The sequence below is a fragment of the Drosophila elegans genome, unplaced genomic scaffold, assembly GCF_018152505.1.
Source record: "Drosophila elegans isolate 14027-0461.03 unplaced genomic scaffold, ASM1815250v1 contig_208, whole genome shotgun sequence".
NCBI classification, from domain to species: Eukaryota; Metazoa; Arthropoda; class Insecta; order Diptera; family Drosophilidae; genus Drosophila; species Drosophila elegans.
This window is the reverse complement of record NW_024545578.1, coordinates 11,160,002-11,180,087: the sequence shown is the minus strand read 5'-3', so window position 1 is coordinate 11,180,087 and position 20,086 is coordinate 11,160,002. Positions and strand designations below refer to the sequence as shown.

The window sequence follows — 20,086 nt, the reverse complement described above, 5'->3', positions numbered from 1 at the left end:
GGAGGGCAAATAAAGTTTAATTTGAATGCTTCTGTTGAACGTCACACGCTGGGGTATTGGGAAAGCGACAGGGATGGGGATTGAGATTGGGATTGGGATTGGGCGACCTGCCTGTGGGCGTGTCTCGCCCCAAAAGGCTTCCCACGGCGAAGGGGCACCGAAATCAAAGTTATTTGTATTTATTTGCAAAATCGTGCGGCGCGTGCAGGAGCAGCAACAATGCCCCGGACATGATGTACGGGCACCCCATGCATATGTGGTGCAAGGAGTAGTTCTGGGCCATCTTGGGAGTGAGATGTTGGCCGTGTCAGAAGGTGTGGGCTCTGGGAGCGACTCGCTTCATTGCCTGCGATTGCCGTTGCAATCTGCTTATTTGTCCTGAACGAACCGAGAGAAAACACGTGGCGTTTCCGTTTGCAAGCTGCCGTTTATTTGATCCAAATAATCACTAGTATTAAGTCTGTTTTGTCGGTCATTTATCGTAGTCAACAATAATTATAAGCATAGTTCCCAGTATTTATGGCCTAGTCAATATCAAAAATTTACGGCTTTGGGTGTATTTCCTTTATGTGAATATTCAACTCATTTTCTTTCAGACTATTGCATACAATACATTAGTATAATACCTATTTCATGTCATATTTATGATACATTTGTTAATGATTCTTAAATGTACCATAACTTAATACAGAAAGGACACTTATTCGGAAAATGATTTATATAAAGTAAACAGAGCCTTTGGATGAAATGAATCACATTTTCTCTTCTCATTGCTTATGTCAAAGATTTTTAGATACCCAACAGCAAACATTTGTGAAACATAACTCACAACATTTGACATTTTTTCCCTGTGCAGTTGTAGTTTATGCCTGGAATTTACTCTTTTCAATGCTCCCTCTTTCAGTTTTCTGTTTTGCACTTTGCATTGCGGCACGTTGCAAGTGCCGAGGAAAATGTTAACGTCAATATGAAATGCACCTACCAGAGACTAAAGTCCTTTGAATTTTTGCACGCACGTGCGTCACGTTCCTAAGCCAGACCCGCACGAAAACACGTTCCTCTAAGCAAAAGGACTAGGTTCCGACTCCATACAGCTTTTTGCTATTGGTTTGGGTTCGTGTCGGCATGCATCGACACCTCCAGAGTGTCGGAATTGACTTGAGCCCATAACTAAGTGGCCGCTTATTTACACATCACATGGATTTTTCAGAATTACAGAATTTCACAGTCCGAATTCTGGCTAAAAGCAGGGATGCCCAAAAGGATTCACGCCTGTTTGCTTCGCATTTTCTTGCGAAATTGCTTAGTAAATATCATTATCAAGTTTATTCTTATTTTGACAGCATTTCATTTTTGGTTTAAACGTTCGATTTTAATTGCTTTTCGCCCCATCAAATCATATTGGCTGCTTATCAAACATTTATTTACGTCCTACGTCTGGGCGGTGTCTGCCGAATAGACTCAGTTTGGGTTCTTCGGAAGTGCAAGTGCAATACGTATTGCTGCTGCCAGAATGCAATGCATAAATTTATGGCATCCCGATGCCAAGCAGGCAATTAAGAGGAGGAGCCGGGAGTATCTCTGAAAGGATGTTCGAGGAGATTGGCTTGCTTGTTTCGGCAGGGCGTGTGCAGTGAATGCATAAAATGAAAATCTCAAAGCCCGATTCCAAATGCGGCTCAATGCAAAACCAAAAGCGTTATTGCTCAGACTTCAGTTGTGGTACACAGAGAAAACCACAACATAAGTTCGAGATTTTGGGCGGAAATTTAAGTGAGCTGATTTATTGTTCTCCTAATCGGATTACACTTTTGTCTTATATTAATGTGGGTTTTATTAGTAAACGGTAGTATGGAGTGTTCAATGTGAATACGGGTTTTAAGTAAACGAGGGACTTGCTTTGTTTAAGGAGGCGATATTTTGCAGCTTATTACTTAATAAATAAGGTAAGCTATTTCTTCGATTCGAAGCTAGATTTATTTTACTAAGAATAATGTTGTTCGGAAGTAATCTTTAAACTTTGATAAACTTGGTAAACTTTTTCTTTCTCTGCATAGCTGTTGCAGTTGCACTTGTTATCGTTGCTGTAGCTGCAGTTGCAGCCATAAATAAAACAAGCGAACATGGCGATGGCGCGGCCAAGAACCCAATCCCTAGCCCAAAGACAAACCCAAACCCGAATTCGGCCAGTTTTGTGTCTGTGTTGCTTGTGTGTATGTAATATGATTTAAATTCAATTTGTGGCATTTGTTATCGATATCAAGACATGCCCACACACACACAAACACAAACACTCCAAACTGCACACATAAGTGCTAGCACGCAAACAAACACACTCAATTACATGCAGTGAAATTTGTTTTCAATTATACATACGATATATGGCTTAGATGTCTGCCGTCCATGTTCGTCTGCCTCTGGCCCATGTAGTGGTGTTTGTTTGTTCGACGGCATAATGGGGCGTATACGCAATATTTTATGCATCAGCTTTAAAGCAAACCCCTCCGATACTTCCTGCCATGGTCCTTCTCCTTCCAAGTCCTGTCAGGATTGTTTATGGTCTACGTTTTGGCATTAAGTACTGAAAAATTCGCATTCGTTTTGTGTATCCTATTATCGGTTAAATCTTTATGGTTGCCAGTTGCGTTGAAAGGTCTTTTTACACGTTTCGCCAGCGAAACGTTATTGCCAAGTAAACATGGCAAGCTCAAAAAAGAAATACAACATTTTTCTGTAAGGGATACTCTTGAAACTAGCTTTTCATATCTTTATATTCATATTATCATATCTATTGGGATATTTAAATAAATCTTCAAAATATATAGATTTTATATAAGAGTTTTTCTCCCATTTTCGACAAATTTAAGGACGAAACAGATCAGGATGTGGAATGAAATCATTTGGATATCTCATAAATTTATACATCGGTAAGCAAAATCCATTTTTTTAGAATAAGCTTGTGATTTTATATTTTTGCCTTTTCCAAACCATTTTGATTTAAAGCTTAGAACTCTTTAAGGATGTGAAATATTTGCTTCTGTATGGAGTGCCACAGATGTGGCTGAACAAAACCAAAACCACATATCCGAAAAAAAGAAAAAAGCAGGAGTGCCGAAGCTTTTGGCAACTTCAACCGCAATTTACTCATTTCATTTTGAGTTTTGTGGTTTTATTTCGCTTACGAGCGAAATCCATTTGAACAAGAGCCCAACTTTTTGCGTTCTATTTTCCGTCGAGTTTTTTCCCGGCAAGCCACCCCGTTAAGCAGGCCAACTCCGCCGTAACAAGCAAACCCCATCAGCCATCGGCAGGACCCAACTTCAAGTGGCGGGAAAATCCTTTGCTTATAGCCTCCTGTTCGCTTTTCGCCGCTGTTTGCTCAGCGAAAGTACAAATTGCATGGCGCCCAGCTCATTAAGAGTCGACATGCAATTATAAAAGCAAGGCAAAAACTCAAACGGCGTTGGCATGACGCCCGAAAACGAGTGAACGAATCAGCGGGCCAACTCAAATGAAACTCAATTCGGCTCAAAGGCAAAACGGTTTATTCCGTGCGAATACGTTTGCACAAAAGTCAGCCAAAATGTGCGTCATTACACACAGATATGTTTGCACAGAAAGAAATTTTTTATGTAAAACCTATTTTACCATTCATTTAAGAAACCAGATTGGACTCTGATTTGGTTTAAATAAAATATAAATCAAATTTTTGAAAAGGATTATGCAATTGTTATTTATGTTGTATGCCTTTTATTTTAATTAGAAAGATTTCCATATATTAACTAAATTTTGTGAGTATGCGTGTACTATTTATTGATTTCGAAATGTTAAAATGTTTGTTTTTTGGGCTGCATTGGAAAGTTACTGAACTTTTTTTTACAAATAATTAAAGTATGGTATTGTGATATGTATTCAATTAATATTATTGTCTTTATTAAAATTGGAATTAATTCAAAGCCAATTCAAGAAATAAATGTTCTTAAACCAAAACCTAATTTCCTTGATTACTTAATTTTGCCAGTGCAGAGTGTGAGTGTTTCACGTGTTGGCCACTTGACTCATTAAAAAGCCGGAGGTTTTTTCACTCCTCGCCGGGTTTTTGTACGGCTGTGTTGGTGAGTGTGTGTGGCAAAGCGCTTCAATTGCAGTTTCAGCTTTCAACTTGCCCTTTGCAACTGCCCTGAAGTGTTGATGGAAGCCCCACTTTCTTTTCACCCCCGACCCCCGCCCCTTTTCAGCTTCATTTATGCTGCCCTTACGCTTTCCACTTTCCCCACTTTTACCACTTTACCTCCCGTGCCCCGTGGCAGACATTTTCATGTAGCAATTTGTAAGCGCTTTTAAGCCGGGGCACAAGAGCTCGTTATGCCACTTTTCAATGAGGCAGCGGCTCAGTTGGAATGGCAACTGGATTGGAGGGGGAAACGAACTGAAGTGAGGTAAAGTGAAGTGCGCCAAGGTGAGTGCTTTTGCGGCTCAACAGGTTGTGCATGTCGGGCCAAATTAATTATGCATTATGTACATTGGCGAACGGGCGCATTAAGTTGCATAATTTGCCAGACTCGACTCAACTCGACTCGACCCGACTCGACTCGACGACCACTTACCACTGTCCTTGCGGCTAATCCTCGCCAGCTTTCCGTCATTCAAAGCCACGAAGGCGAGCACACAGCTGCCTGCAAAGAGCAAAAAAAGAAACGGAAAAAGACAGTCAGTGACGGAAGCTAAGTAACTCGAAGCGCCATGTTCAGTTCACAAATGTGACGCGACTTCCGGAGCTCACTTCTGCTAATGTTGATGTGTATGCTCCACTGTAATTAATAAAAGTTTCATCAGATAGATAAGCAAGTTTGCTGGCCAAACTTTGCTCATTTTTGCACCCCCACTTAAGTTCGCTCCCCCTGGCATTGCATAAATTGCGTCAAATTAGACAGAAATATTAAATTAATCTCGCCGAAAGTTGCTTTATTGAATTATTTGCCGCCTTGGCCACGTTAATGCGTCGGCAAGGAGAAACTGTTGGCGAACCATTTCAGCCAGGAGTCATTAAACGCGGCGTATGGGTAATTCAGCTTTAAGAAGACCACTCAAAGGATTTGGCATTAGTATCTACGACAAGGACTTATTTATGATTTTAAACTTATAAATGTCCTTTAATATGACTTTTGAACATAAATCTTAACACATTTGTAAAAATTTTAGATCAATAAAAGTCATCGCTATTTATTTGTAAACTTGATGGACACTTAGTTCCATTTATTTCAAAACAATAAATTAGTTATTATCTCTGTTTAGATATAAATGGCATATGCGTTGTAGGGAGAAATACATTATTATAAGCTATAAATAATATATATATATATATTATTAGTAAAATGAATAATGCTCCTAGAAAATGTGAGAATAAAATTAAAGTTGACTCTTTGAAAAATGTCTGTCTAAGAGTGCTGTGTTTCATTTTTGGCGCTTTAGTTGAGTCTGTTTTCACTGTGCAAAAACTCCATGAGCCTGACAATTGTCATTAGGCGGTTTCGCCTCACGACTCGCAGATGTTGTTGTTGCGGGCAGGAAGAGCGACCATCTGCCATTGACAAATGACACGATTTACATTATACTTGATGCAATTTTTCAGCATGCCAGCCGACTTGTCAGCAGTGGACACAGCAGGCAGCCGAACGGGCAAACAAATGATGATGATGTGGATATCTCCGCCTCCGCCTTCGTATGAGTGTGACTGTAAGTGTGTGTATACGAGTCTGGGTTGCTGTGATGCACGCGCCATCTTATGCGCCGGAAACGGAAGTCATTTGGCCGACGTTCACGATGCCGCTCTGTTCATGTCGCTCCGTTTGCCGCTCGATGGCGCCGAGTTTTATGGCGAATGCAAATAGATACTCACACAAGTGCACATAAAACGTAATTCTTTATTTACGGCATCTTCTTTGCCGTCGCCACTTCCTTGGCTCCTCCCATTTTTCCTTTTTCCTTTTTTTTTTTTTTTTTTTTTTTTTTGTTTTTAATTTGCACTACGCCGGGAAACTGTTGCAGTTCCCTGGCAGCGGAAGTGTAGAATTTCTTATGAAAGTTACGAACGTCAAGCGGATGGCGCTGGTACTTTGTCCCTAGTTTTTCGCTTTTCCTCTTACATTTTTGCCCCCGTGGCCCTTCGCATTTGTGAGTCGATAATTTCGTTTTGTTGTTTAGCGTTGTGCATTTTCGCTTCGCAAATGTTGTCCCCACCGTAATTGACATAATTTGCGAGTTTCTCTGGATCACGTCTCATAATATATTCAAGTGCTTGGTAGCGAAGCGAGCGAACCAATTCCGAACTAAGCCAACTTTGGAGAATATCTCTTGGAAAATTGTACGCTTTTTTTGTCTGCATTCACAGACATTTCCCATTAGCCGTGTATAGTATATAGTATTTGTATATATGTATGTACAGACAACATCCCTAGACACGGTTTATGTATTTTGCATGGAAATCGTGCTACAACGGGGCCTTTTGACCGTCCACAAGTCGATAAAGACGTCGGAAATGTCAACATGATGACAACAAATTTGTAAAAAATTCTTGATTTATTTGGCCCCGAAACCACAGCAACAAAAAACAACGACGGGCTAAATGAAATGCTCTCCGGAGTCCGGACTCAGGGAAACCGAAAGAAGGGCGCTCATGCTGGGCTAATGGCACATGGGGGGCGGTGCCACGCCCCCTGGCCATTCAATGCCGCCATCAGCCACACAGCTCACGTAATGAATGCGAGAAAAGCCAAAGCGTAAAAAAATTGCAAGGGAACCGAGATTGAGAATGAGAATGAGTGTGGGATGGTGCTACAGAGGTGGTGCTTTAAGGGGGTGGTCACCCACTTGGAGGTGTGTGTGTGTGGTCGCCTCGCATATAATTTCCAATGTTGACAGGCAGCAAAAGTTAATAACGCACCCATAGACGATAATGGTAGGTCCGTAACGATATACAAATAGTCACAGTCCAACACGGAGAAAACTGCTTGAAATGCTTTTATGCGTTTTAAAAATATTTATCTAGAATCTTAAAAACTCCGTACTAAAAATATAATTTATAAATATTATTTTGCTATACTTTATTAGTGATTTACAAAACTATGCGATTTCTTCAGCACCTCCTTTACCTTCTCTTTGTTTCTTTAATCAAATCAAACTATATTCTACAAAGACCCAAAATGCCAAAACTAAAACTTAAGTTCGCACATATATTTTTTCACAGTGATGGCAGGAGCAAAAGCTCGTTTAGAGGCGCAACCAACCTCATCCACCCTGTAATAGCGTCGCAAATGACCGAGATTTAGCAGCGTCGAACGAGGGTCAGCTCCTGTCCTGACCAGAACCCCCGGCACTCGGCTCCAAAGTCACCTACATCAACGTGGCCATGGCAGCTTTGGTCGGACGACAGGATGTGATGTAGGTGGACTTCAATTCGATTGATGGGCTGTACTTCTTGCGATTAAGTGCTGGACGAGGACAACAATCGACGGAGAACCGAGTTGAATTTGTGGCCAAAAGTGGGGGAAAGCCTTGCTCAGATATTCAAAATGAAAAGAAAACTAAATGTAAGCATTGAAAGTACGTTTTTCAGCATATGATAGAAGCTCGCAATTCGCTGGTAAAATTGCATCGATTTAAGTACGCTCTTGAAGGAGTTCTTTTCTAAGTTTCCCTTGTTTGCTTTGCTCTTTTGTAGGTTTTCGCAAGTTTACTTTTTTATAGGGGCTTCATCGGACTTTCATTCAATGCTGCTATTTCAATATTTATGGCTGAGGAAAGAAGGATGAATGTGATTGAGGAATTTCTATTTTGTAGTTTGATGAATTGGTTTTCTCTTTGGGTTATCTTGACATCTATGTAAAATATTAACTCCATAAGGTATTTATTATGAAATGAAATAAGTAACATGGATTTGATAATAATCAAACCAGCAACCTCCCTTATAAACTTAATTAAATACTTATAATTTATTTGAAATTAACGAGCGATTTTCCCATCGCATTTTAATCGGCATATTTAAACAATTTTATTGGCTGGTATTAGGATTTTTTTTGGTGCTGGCTTGGTCTGCTGGAACCGCCATTAATTTCACGTCAGTATCACCGCGTGCCATTTTGTTAAGTCCCTCTCGGAATTCCTTTTCGCCGCTCCGCTAAATCGTGGGCAATTAACTTTGCTGATGACTCCTGCCAATCACAGCGAACTGACCTGGCCAAGCTGTCGTCCTTTTTGGACCCCAACTAAACTCCGACCCTGGACATGGGTCCACTCGTCCCCTTTGCAGATTTTAAAACTGTCGTTGCGTTGGCTCTCTTGAAACTTGGCCAAATATATATATATTTATATATATATATATATAAATGTTCTTTTTTTGCGCTGCGGTTTCTCGTGGACAGGGATTTTCATTTTAATTTGCTAAATACGTTGGAACAGCTGAGGGAGAAACTTGGCACACCGTGAAAAAATTTTAATATATTTTTTCGATTTGAAAGTTAAAATATATTCCTTGAAATTTTTTTTTTTAATAATTTTTAAAAATTTCAAAACTAATAAATTTTTTTTAATATAATTAAAATTAGTTTTAAGGATAATATCTTACAAGGTATAATTTATTTGTTCAAAGAAACCCTTTTTTTATAAAAAACATAAATTTTAAGTCTCAAGTTAAGTAAATTTAATATCATTATTATTATTCCAATGGAACCATGAACTATCCTCACGATTGTAAACCTCTGCTCAAGGGGCATTTAGTTTTTTTATGAGTGCACTTTGGTTCACCCTTTTGTGATGTTCAGCTAAAATTGGAGTGCTTCCTCGTCGGGGTCGTACATTAAGGAGATTAGTGGACTTAAATGCTTTGATTTAGAATACGTGCCCCACTAGCTATATGCGATAATTAATTCCCAGCTACCAGGTACCCTCTCCACGCACACATCCACATGCACCACGGCAGCACACTCAAGAATGCATGAGGGGAACGGATATCCCATGAAAATGGGAATGCACGGGTGTCACCGCACAAAAGTAATAAGCTGAAAGCTTGACGATGATGAAGACATGGCAGCGGAGTCATTTACAATGCTCCTGCAAAGGGATGCACAAGGCAGGCGGCGAAAAATGTGCGCCATTTTGGCCTGGGTTGTCGCCGAAATAAGTCAGCCATTTCCTAACCCATTGTGCCACCTTGTCACCTTGCCACCTTGCCACAATACCTCCTGCCATCCTGGCACCCACTCCCGTTGCATGTGCATTCTCGCATAGGCGAAAACATAAAACACAATGCCATTTGGCCATTGAAGAAGAAGGAGTCGCGGCAAATGAACATAAAATGCCACTTACTTGTCCAACAGCCACGCCCAAAGGACTTGATAGTGCGGTGGTGGGGTGGTGCGGTGGTGCATAACTCTTGCATTCTTTATGAGTAGGTACTCCGCTTGCTGCCAGCGAGTGTAAATTTGGGTTTGGTGTTCGCGCGACGACGGAAATTTAATGCCTGCAGCAAGTTCATTTAACTTTTTAACCCAGCTCAAATGTATTTGCTTGCTGAATCCTTTTCTCTTTTCTCTTCTATTTTTTTTCTGGTTTGCAGGATCAAAAACACGAAATGGGTTAGGTGACAAAAGGAAAGGTTAGGAGGGATGGGCTGTGATGTAATGGGGAATGGGGAAGGAAAAGGAAAAGAAAGCAGCGAGGCTTGCGGCTGCTGCCACACAATCTGCCATATCACTGACAGTTTTATCGACTTAACAAAACTAACTGCCATTAGTTTCACTTTGCTGCGAGTGTTGCTGAAAAGCTACGACATTTTCGCCCGCTCTCTCGACCGATGCAAAAAAGTCGGAAGGAAAAATGGAAGGATGGAGGGATCGGTATGGAAGGATGGCAAACTCCGGGTCACAGCAGCAAGACAAAGGCAAAATAAACACGGAAAAAATGGGACGAGCGCCACGAGCAGCAACAACATCAACAATGGGCTACCAGGGAGATAAGCAAAATGGGATTTGGGACTGGGACTGGGATGTGTGTCAATAGGGGTGGGGACTGTACCGCCCGACTGCTCCTGGCAGACGTTGAAAAATCACTTTAGCATGACCCCAAAATGTCTATTTCATTAATACAAATAAACCCGGAAGGGGCCGAGTAACGAATACCGAATGCCGAAACACTAAAACCAAAAGAACAAATGCCTCCCCAATAGTGGGAAAGGCCAAAACAAATCGTTTGTGCCCGCTGCAAGGACATTTGGACAAATTAAAATTAACATGAAAAGCGGCGGCAGATAAACAGCAAATGGCCCTCTTCCTCCGATCCTGTCCCACGAAGTACACGTCCTGTCCGCTGACCCTCCCGCCACCTCGTCCTTTTTGCACGTCTTAGACTATTGACATTAAAATTTGTCATTCGTTTCGTCGTATTTTTTTTTGCCACTCGATAAGATTTATGTTATCTTTTTAAAGAGTATTTTAGCATGGCCTTAAGGTTTGACAAAATCAGTTGCAAATATATTTAAAAACCAAATTGACTAACAAATTTTTGTGTTTTAAAAAAATTTGTTAAAGGCCAAATTGCTATTTAAATTCATATATAATTTAAAATGTATTTTTTCTCAAATTGTACAAAATGCATTTTTTTATGAAAAGAAAAGTTCCCAAATATGAACCAGTGATTTTGAGCTCTGCAAACTTTACATAACATTTTTTTTTTTTAATTCTTTTTAAGGACAAAAAAGTTTAAATCAATAAAGATTTTCTGCTCTATAAAATAACTATTACTATTTTAATATCCTATAATAAAGCATAGCATTAGCATAAAGCATGAATGGAAATTTTATTAACCACGAAAGAGCATAAAAACTTCGCTTGCTGGAAGCGCCCTTTGTGTAACGCCCATTTTTATTCCTTGTATTTTCCTTCGTTATTTGTTTGTTTTTGCATTTTCCCTCTTGGCGCAGGTTATCCAAACTACTTGAGATTCCCGGCACATGGCCAAGAACGTTGCTGTTGCCGTTGCCTTTGCCGCAAAATGGCTTAGATAAACAGCTGGAAACATGGCGTCTCTAATCGGGCAAGTGCTTGAAATAATTTTTGAGAAAATGTGCTGCGAAAAGTTGGTCGATTGATGACCATGTCGGTCGTTCAGCTGCGGAAGCTGTCATTCTTTGTTCGCCGCTTCATTTATATTTGTATTTCATTAAAATTATTGCCCGGCTATGTGGGCGCTGTTGTCCGGCGGCGAAGGCTCTTGTGTGGGAAACTAATTGATTGGCACAGTTTTTGCCGGGCCTTGATCGATTGATTTAATTTATTGTAAAAAGCTGCTGAAATTGATGGAGTTGAGAGGGCGAGTCGGGGCGAGTCAGCACACAAAAAAGAAGAGGGCATCGGGCGTAATCCCATTAAGCCATGACAGAGCGGAAAGTCTGGCCAATGGCTGGAAGGGGTCGAAGGGGAAGTGGAGGTGGAGGTGGATGCCCTGGCCATCGCTCCTGGTAATGTCATCAAAGTGGCTACGAAATGCATAAAGCGGCCAACAACGTCAAACACCCGAAAGACTCAAAGGCGGGAGCGACTAAAAGCCAAGGCGAAAAAATCGATAAGACTCTAAAGTGGCTTGTGGCCAAGAAGGCGATGAGATGCCGATGTCGATGCCGATGATGATGATGATGATGATGATGATGATGATGAGTCCACCCCATCCGCATCAGTATAGCCATTCCCAGCGACTGCTCCTTCGCTTTGAGTCTCTTTGTACATCAAGTGTGCAGCGAAAGGAAGGGACTTCAAATTGCACTTTTCATTAATCAGAAATGCGGAAATGAGTAAAAATCGACGATCAGATGCCCTCTGCTGTCCAACTTGCAAATAGCTTAGTTTGTTGACTACATGGAGAAAAAATTGCTTTAAGAAGTTGGAAAACATTTAATATCAGACTGAAATATACTTTTGAAATTAGTATCCTCTAGACCCACACAAAAAGTTAATAAACTTGCTTTTTACAATTTTCATTTCAGTTTAATTTTATAAAAATATATATCCATTGAAAACATACAAAAAATTATCTGTTATTCATATGAATGTTATTGTGGTCCGTTTTGTTAATTCTTTACGACTTTAAATATTCCATGGAAACAAGCTGTGTTAGTTTTGTTTGGGCAACTATAGCACAAAACATTATTTTTCCCGGTGTCCTTGCTTGTCATTCATCAATGTTTGTTGGCTGGCTGGCGGAAACGCCGGTTCCTTCGAAATTAGCTGCTCTGCACTGGAAACTGACGTCAAAGTGCGTCAAAGGAGCAAGCACAAAGGACCAAGGGGAGTACTGCTGACAAGCGCAATGGCAAAATAATTTACACAACTTTTGCCATCTCATGTGGCTGAAATCGCAAAAAAAGAAGGGAAACGGAACTTCAGGTTGAAGTTTGAGCAGCGGGAGGGGGCCGACTGGCGCTTTTCAATTTCCGTGACAAACGCGGCAAATGTTTGGCCAAATTCAATTTGGCGCACGCACAAGCAGGCAGCCCTAAACGCCGTCGAGCATTTAAATCCGACATTATTGAGTTTGCCAATGAATATGTCAACAAAAAAGGCGATCCTGGAGTGGGATCCCCAGGTCCTGCCGCCGCCAGACGACAATCAGCTAAATAGACGAGCCGAAATGCCAGGCCCGCCAAGTCGACTGACTCCAACGACTATACTGACTCGACTCGATTCGACTCAACTCCGTTGACTGACTGAATGACTGACATGCTGAGCAAATGATGAGGAATGAATGCGAAATGGTAATCAGCATCAGCGACGGCAATGAAAATGGGGAGTCGCCATCGAAAATGCAAATGGAAATGGGATGGGTTTGGGTTTGGGTTGGGGCTAGGGTTCGGGCTTGGTCTTGGGTTTGGAAACATTTCGCATTCGCATTCGAATGAAGATGGAAATGAGAATGAAAATGAAAATGTGTGGGACCCGCACGTTCAGATTTTGTTGATTCAGCGTCAAAGTCAGATCTAAGCCATGGCTAGCTGGCAGGACCAAATAAAAGTCAACTCCTTCTCGCAGTTGTTTAGAAGTTCGCCGGGTTGCATGCACTCAATGCTGGGGCATTAATCAAACGTATCGAACCATGTGGCCATGTGTGAAATTGTGCAGGCCACTGATTGCAGATAAAGCCGGGCAAAGGGGGAGATACTTCGCAAACAGGACCACCGAGTACGTGGCGCCCTGAGTTATGCAGTGAAAAATTGTTGGCAGCAAGATGAATGGCGGGCATGGGGCAGCAACAGTAACTCGAAAACGTGGTCAGTATAGCCATCCAGCTAGCCATCCAGCCACCCAACCAGCTAGGCGGTAATAAGAAGCTCCAAAAAGGTTATACAAAGCGAAGATAAAGACAGGGATAAACCTAATGGATAGGGGGGAACCTGAACCTGCCTTGCTTGGCCAAGCAAATATCACGTTGTCTGAACTCCATTCTCCCACTTTGAGCGCACTTTCAACTTGTCAAACGCATTGGGGGAATGAGCCTGATTGAAGTGCCTCTGTCGCTGCAAAATGCTCAGCGCATCTCCTTAAGCGCCTTCGCATTTTCCGCCAAGCTTTTCATATTTCAACTCTGCAGCTGACTCTGGATTGCCATGATTAATCGTAGTGCCTGCAGATACTGCCTGCTTTTTCGAACCACTGCGAGAAAAGATATAAGCCTAATCTGAAACTAGGACTACCATCTCATAAGAAAACTCTTAAGTGAACGATAAACATTGAACAATCAACATAAGGCACTAGTTTATTGGTTTCTTGAAACTTCTGCAGTACATTATTTCATTAAATAACATTTTTCTAAAAATTAAAAGAGGTTGTGTTTAAATAAGGAATGAACTGGGAATATTTTAATAATATAGAAATATTTGTCAATTTTATATTTTTTTAATAACACGAATAGATTTTAATTTCAGATATTTTTGTTTTATTCGACCAAGTAAAGTCACAATTTAATAAAACTATTTTGAAAATTGTCTTTATTATATTTAATAAATTTAGTTTTATATTTAATTTCTCTTTTTACCAACAACAATTTCTGTCAGTGCATGTGTTTATGTCCTGCCTGGCAGCGTCGTTGTCTTTGTCCTGCCGCGACGGCAAACTCTCCTTCGTCTTCTTGGAGGCTCTTGTTCGTCGACGTTGTTGGCAGTTTGTTTTACAGCCGGCAACATAATTACAACAACAGGGCCCGGGACTGTTGTACGCATAATTGTGTGACAACGGCAGCAGTGGCAGTGGCAGTGGCAAAAGGATGAGAAGTAGTGGCAGAAGCAGAAGCAGGATGAGGATGCAGCCAGGATACACAATCACATGCGCAAACATACACAACGGCTGGCGCCTTGGTTTTGATTTTGACACTTTTCAGCAACGCCTCAGCCACCTCTTTATTGCCCCGCAGTGCAAACAAGGCTGTCATAAATGCATTTTATGATTTTAATGAGTTTTCTGTTTATGCCCGCCCCTCTTAACCCGTATTCTGCCATTTGGGGCATTTCGCGTGGCCTTAAATCGAATTTTGTGCGATGTGCAAACGGCTCAGTTATCGAAATTTAATTAAAGCAACTGATTTTCATACAGATTGGATTGATGTGCCTGGTCGGAGCCACAATTTAATTACACTTTGATGCCAGTTCAGGTGGAAAGACATCAATAGGCCAACTCCTGATTTGCAGAACTCCAGCTCAAGTGTCAAATTAAAGTGAATTTAAGGAAGTTTTGGCTTTAGAGATACTAGAATGTGTGGGTATACATCCGCAACCCTTCCAATAACAACGGAAAGCATTAATCATAAAGCTACACCCATTGTTAAGCAAGTGTTATAAAAGTTTGTTGTGTGATAAATGCAGGGGAAACCGCAGAATATCATGTGAATGATTGCACTCATAAATAATGGCCAACTCACACACACCCTCCGCTTCCGGTCGTACCTTTTTGGCATAATTTATGCCAACACACTGTGCTATTTGTTATTTGCATTTAATTAAACGCAAGTGCAAATCCAACAATACAAAATGCACAGAAAAAGTGCGCACTAAAGCAGCCGTTGCTGCTATGATTTTTAATTAGAAATCAAATAAAATAATCGCTTAAATCAATGCCCAGCACGTGTGACAGGCACAACCACAACAACTGCCAGGCGACAGACAAACGAGCAAACATAAAATTGAAACGCAAACAAACATTAAATTTTCTATTTTTTCTATTCCCACTTTTGATTGCAGTTTGGCCTGGCAAACAATTCAACTGCTGTCCCGCCTGCATTTCCCGGGCAAAACAATTACAAAAGTGGTTCGGATCAGTGGGAAACCCACCTGGCCACCTAGCCAAACTATTCGCTTTTCCCCATTTCCTGTTGTTTGTATAGCAGTCCGAATCCAAATCCGAATCCAAATCCAAATCATGTCCGCCGGCCATCGCTCAAGTTGGGCAGCAAAATGAGAGGCTGAAAAATTCCGGGATCGGAGTGTTAGTTCATTTTTTATGCCAGACCTACGGCCAATTTGCCTTTTCGTTTGCATTTTTTGCGTTTAAATTTATGGCTTTTATTTGGGAGCACCGAATATTAGTTTTTTCTCATCCACAAATCACAAACTGATTAAAAATTTGTCTAGGCAGGCAAATAATATTGACAATATTTTTTTTGGGTGCCGCTGGCTATTGTAAAATAAATAATTTTTCCAAATCGATGGTCTGCATTTTTGTAGAGTTTGCTCTTTAAATAAATAAATATGTCTCGAAATGTTTTCTTAAAGCGAATTTAAGCAAAATTATAGTAAATCGCTTTTTATTGTAAAAATTGATTTTGATTCAAGAATCTTATTTGCAATCAACGAATATAATATCATAATGCTTTAAATTTATGAAAGGATATGAAAAAGTGAAATGAGTTCCCATTTAAATAACCTGATTTATTTAAATTCTATTTAGTTTAGCTGTACACTTTAATTGCACATATGATTTAAATGCGGAATTAATTAAAAGCTTTACCTATTCATTCTACAAAATGTGTTTATTTGATTTTTCAGCACTCTGTTTATTTATCTCCCTTCCGATTTGTTATGCTTTGCATGCATAATCGAATTAGGCTTTATCGCATCTGCCAATTATCCTGGCCACTCTTATTCGGATTGCAATGGAAAGGTTTTCCTTGGGATTGTGAGTGGGTGAGTTTGCAACATTCAAACTGGATCAATAAAAACGTATAACTGCGATCAGGGAGCAACATCAAATTGGCAATTTAATGCGCATTGTTTGAGTGCACACAAGCACGACCACTCACACACACCGAGGTGAAAGTTACGTAGTCGACCCGTAGTCCTTGTCCGGCTACGTGTCCGTGTTCATAACCATGTCCGTGCGCTCTTTCCGTAATTCAATTATGTTTGTCTTTGGTAAATCAGCAAAATAATATCGCTTGTTTTGCAGCTTGCAGATTGCCATTGCCATTTCATTGGGATTTTCATTATGCGTGGTGCGTCACGTGTGCCGAGCTTGTAATTACTCAGCCAGCAGCAGCCATTCAACACATTCATCTTGCACTCCTAATTGCGCATAACATTTTAAATGCCAAGCCAACGAAACGTTGTTTATTGCTTAACGCAAACACTGCCAGAAAGACAGTCCATGTCGAAAGATACCTACGCAGATATGGATATCCATGCCTGCTGATAAATGTGTGCAAGGAACGTGGGGGCGAATATTTAATTGAAATTCAATTTAATTGAAATCAGCAAAATGGGAAATTCATTTGGGTGGCACAAATTAAACACATATGACAGATGCATAATAAGAAATTGTGATGTCATTTCAGCCCCAAAGAGCAGTGTCCGTATAGTCCGTCATAGTCCGTCTATTTACAGTAAACACACGCCCAGCTGGACGGGCCAGCAATCAGCGACATTTTTCCCAAAACCACCTCGCAATTTTTTTTCCCCACTCCGCCATCCATTTTCCATTTTCCCTGCGCGCGTGTCCAATTACGTTGACATCCTTGTTGTTGGCTTCGCCGCTGTTATTTACATATGCACATTATTATTTTCGTTTCGTTTCGCTTTCGTCTCACTTTATCTCAGTTTATTTATTTTGGAGCCCGTGAGCCCTGCATTCTGCGTGTGTGCCACGCGATTTCGCCTGCTGCCCCCTTTTTTTTTATTTTAATTTACGCAAATAAATGGAAAATCAGTCAGAAAAAACTGCTCAACGCCATCCATGTTTGGCTTCGGATTCGGATACGGATCCTGACTCTGACTCTGATTCTGATTCTGTTTCTCTTTCGGATGCGAATGCGGATCCGGATGCGGATGCGGATGCGGATGCAGATGCCGAATGCGGAGTATCTCAATGCGCTGATGCGTTTTAATTGGAATTTCCGCTTTTCGGTTGCGTGAAAAATTAAAATAATTTCACCGAGGGATGCAGTGCATCTGGCAGCAAATACAGGGATTTGCAGTTTTGACGGGAAAATTGTTTCCACCAAGGGCTGCACCCAGAAAAAGGATAACAAGCGACCACGCCCCTTACGACATTAGCTACATTAACGTTAGGTTTTCAATTGTTTTAATGTGGCAAAATGAAGCTGTCGTTAAGTTTCAATACAGCCAAATAATCTTCCGGTGTATAGTTGTACATTAAGGGCGGTAAATGGTATTTGAGGATACAAAAAAATCCAGTTCTGTCAGTCTATTTATTCTAAATTTACTTTTTAAAAAATTAGAAACATTTCCATACGACTTAGTTATTAACTTGAGTTCCACTTAGAATACATCAAGCTCATTAGTGCTTTAATAATTCCCTTTACCCAAATGCCGCTGCAACAATATAATAAATTGTACGTATAAATAAATAATGCGTTTCCCAGAAATTCTGACAATGACGACATTGATGAAATGCCCAGAAATTTAATTGACCATTTGATGTGGCGCCCCTGGCGACAGTGCCACTTCCCCAGTCTTCACTACCCAGGCCAAATTTCGACGCTGTGTTTGATGTGGGCTTAGGGCGGCGCCGACGCCACAACTGCCTCCCACTGGGCCAGCCTGTTAAATGGGTTTTTAAATAAATTTCAGCCACTTTGTTTGTCTGTTTGCTCCAGCGGCTCATGGGCCACAGCGCTGACAAGGCCGCAGATGCCCTTTTTTTAACGTCCCATAAACGTGCCCCGCAGCAAATACTTTTTTAAATGCAAAATAAACATTTTACGGCTGCAAGACACTTAAAAATGCTTAAAACCATTCAGCCTCTGGCACCCACAACAATGTTTGTTATAGTTGAAAAACGCAGTATGAACTGAAAGAGCTAATGAATAAAAAATTATAATTCTTTTTAGAAATTAATGCAAGTAAAATCAACACGAAAACCCTGCCCCTGTTAAAAATAAGTAAGCAGATTATGTGTCTTAAAAATAAGTTAGGGTTTGTATTTAATTTAAAGGTTTCAATTAAAAGAAAAACAATTTTGAAATTTTATGCATGGAGGGTTTTCTTCCATAACAAGACAAATTATAAAAAGGAAAACCGTGCTAAGTGCTAAAATAAAGGCAGCTTAATTTTTGAGGCCTCACTGGCATTATTATTATTCTTATTATCACCCTTAGGCAAACAAAAAAAAATTGCCAAACAAACTGGAAAACATCTGCTAAGCCTTAATGCGATGAAATTTAATAAAAGACGACAATTCGTTCTGGAGAAGAGGCAGGGAAATTCCTGTTAAATTGCGGCCTGTTGGGCGATTAAGTTGCCAAATAAAGTGCAGCTCGCGCGACGAAGCGCGGCAACAAAGGGTTAAGGGTTGTGGGTTAAGCAGGACGCGGCACGGCATTTAATATTAAAGGAATCCAAGGGGTCCGGTCGTGTCTTGTTTGTGCTGTGATTTCTCTTCTCTGGCCATTGCTGATTTTTACTTTTAATGAATTCATTTTAAAAATGCTTCGTTTCTTTTGCTCCTTTTTCGCTTTATTGTTTAACTGCTTTTGTAAATTTTTGTGCAATAAGTTTGCCACCCATCACAGAGCCTCTTCGTTTTCCTCCCCCTTTTGGCTGTGAGCTGAACATAATTGAAATCCATTTAATGAAAATACGGCCGCAAAAAAATGAAGGAAAAGTTTTTCCCGATAAGACATGGGCCTGAACAGGACCCGAGGGGTTTTTCCTCCTCCTGATGGGAAGGTGGATCGGCGCGTAATTAATGACATGCCAGAGTGAGTTCGGGCAAAAAAGATTATCTATTTATAGATTACGGAGTGTGTGCGTCCGAGCACATCCGGATTGATTTCGCACAATGGTCGCATTCAATGTTTATAAAGTATAATTATTGATAAATTAGGCTTCGACTGTGACATGACAAATGGTGGCTGTGCCAGTGATTGCCGTTTGCGGTCCACCCACTGGTAAACTTGTATGTGTGGTATTGATTTTCCGTTCGTAGGATGGCTGACTGCAGAAAAGTAGCCGAGAGGCAATCGAAACGCCATTAGAGAGACAAAGTTTAAAGCGCAGAAACAGGACCCATGTCGAGCATTGTCCAAATACGAAAAGTAGCAAAAAGTTATTTATTATATTTGCCCGAGTGCAAACACAAAGGGCAGTATATCCTCTCCAATCCTCGTCCTCATCCTTTTTGGCTCCTTGAGGCGAAGCACTTCCGTTACGCACTCCAGGCAGGCAGTTATGGCTCCCGATTGGCCGGCATTTTGGCATTTTGTGTTCGATTTGAGACTTCCGGTCGAGCTTTCGGCCTGGCCCGCAATAAACATGCAAACAACAATCACGACCCAGCGAATCCCTCAAGTTTTGGGGCTGTTCTTTAAGCCAAGTCGAGGCTAATAAGCATCAATTGTACTTGAGATACTTGTGTGCTTGATTGAATTTACACAAAGAAAAAAATTGGGGCACTGCAGGCTATCATTATTTGTAGGACTTAAAAATATCTTAAGCCTTGGAAATAAAACAACAAATTTTAAACGAATTCCTTACATTTTGTATTGTAAATAACTTTGCTAAGAGAGACCCTTTAGAATGGTAATAATAAAATCC

At 40.7% G+C, this 20,086-nt stretch overlaps 1 protein-coding gene across 1 annotated transcript in view; it reads right to left on the bottom strand.

The window, feature by feature from the left end:
* Window positions 1–4,265: 4,265 nt before the first annotated feature.
* Window positions 4,266–20,086, bottom strand: part of LOC108135650 — a 37,542-nt gene continuing 21,721 nt past the window's right edge. Inside the window, exon 4 of the mRNA XM_017256477.2 lies at window positions 4,266–4,676. Within this exon, the coding sequence (XP_017111966.1) occupies window positions 4,540–4,676 (137 nt within the window). The 3' untranslated portion in view covers window positions 4,266–4,539. The remainder of the gene's footprint in view (window positions 4,677–20,086) is intronic.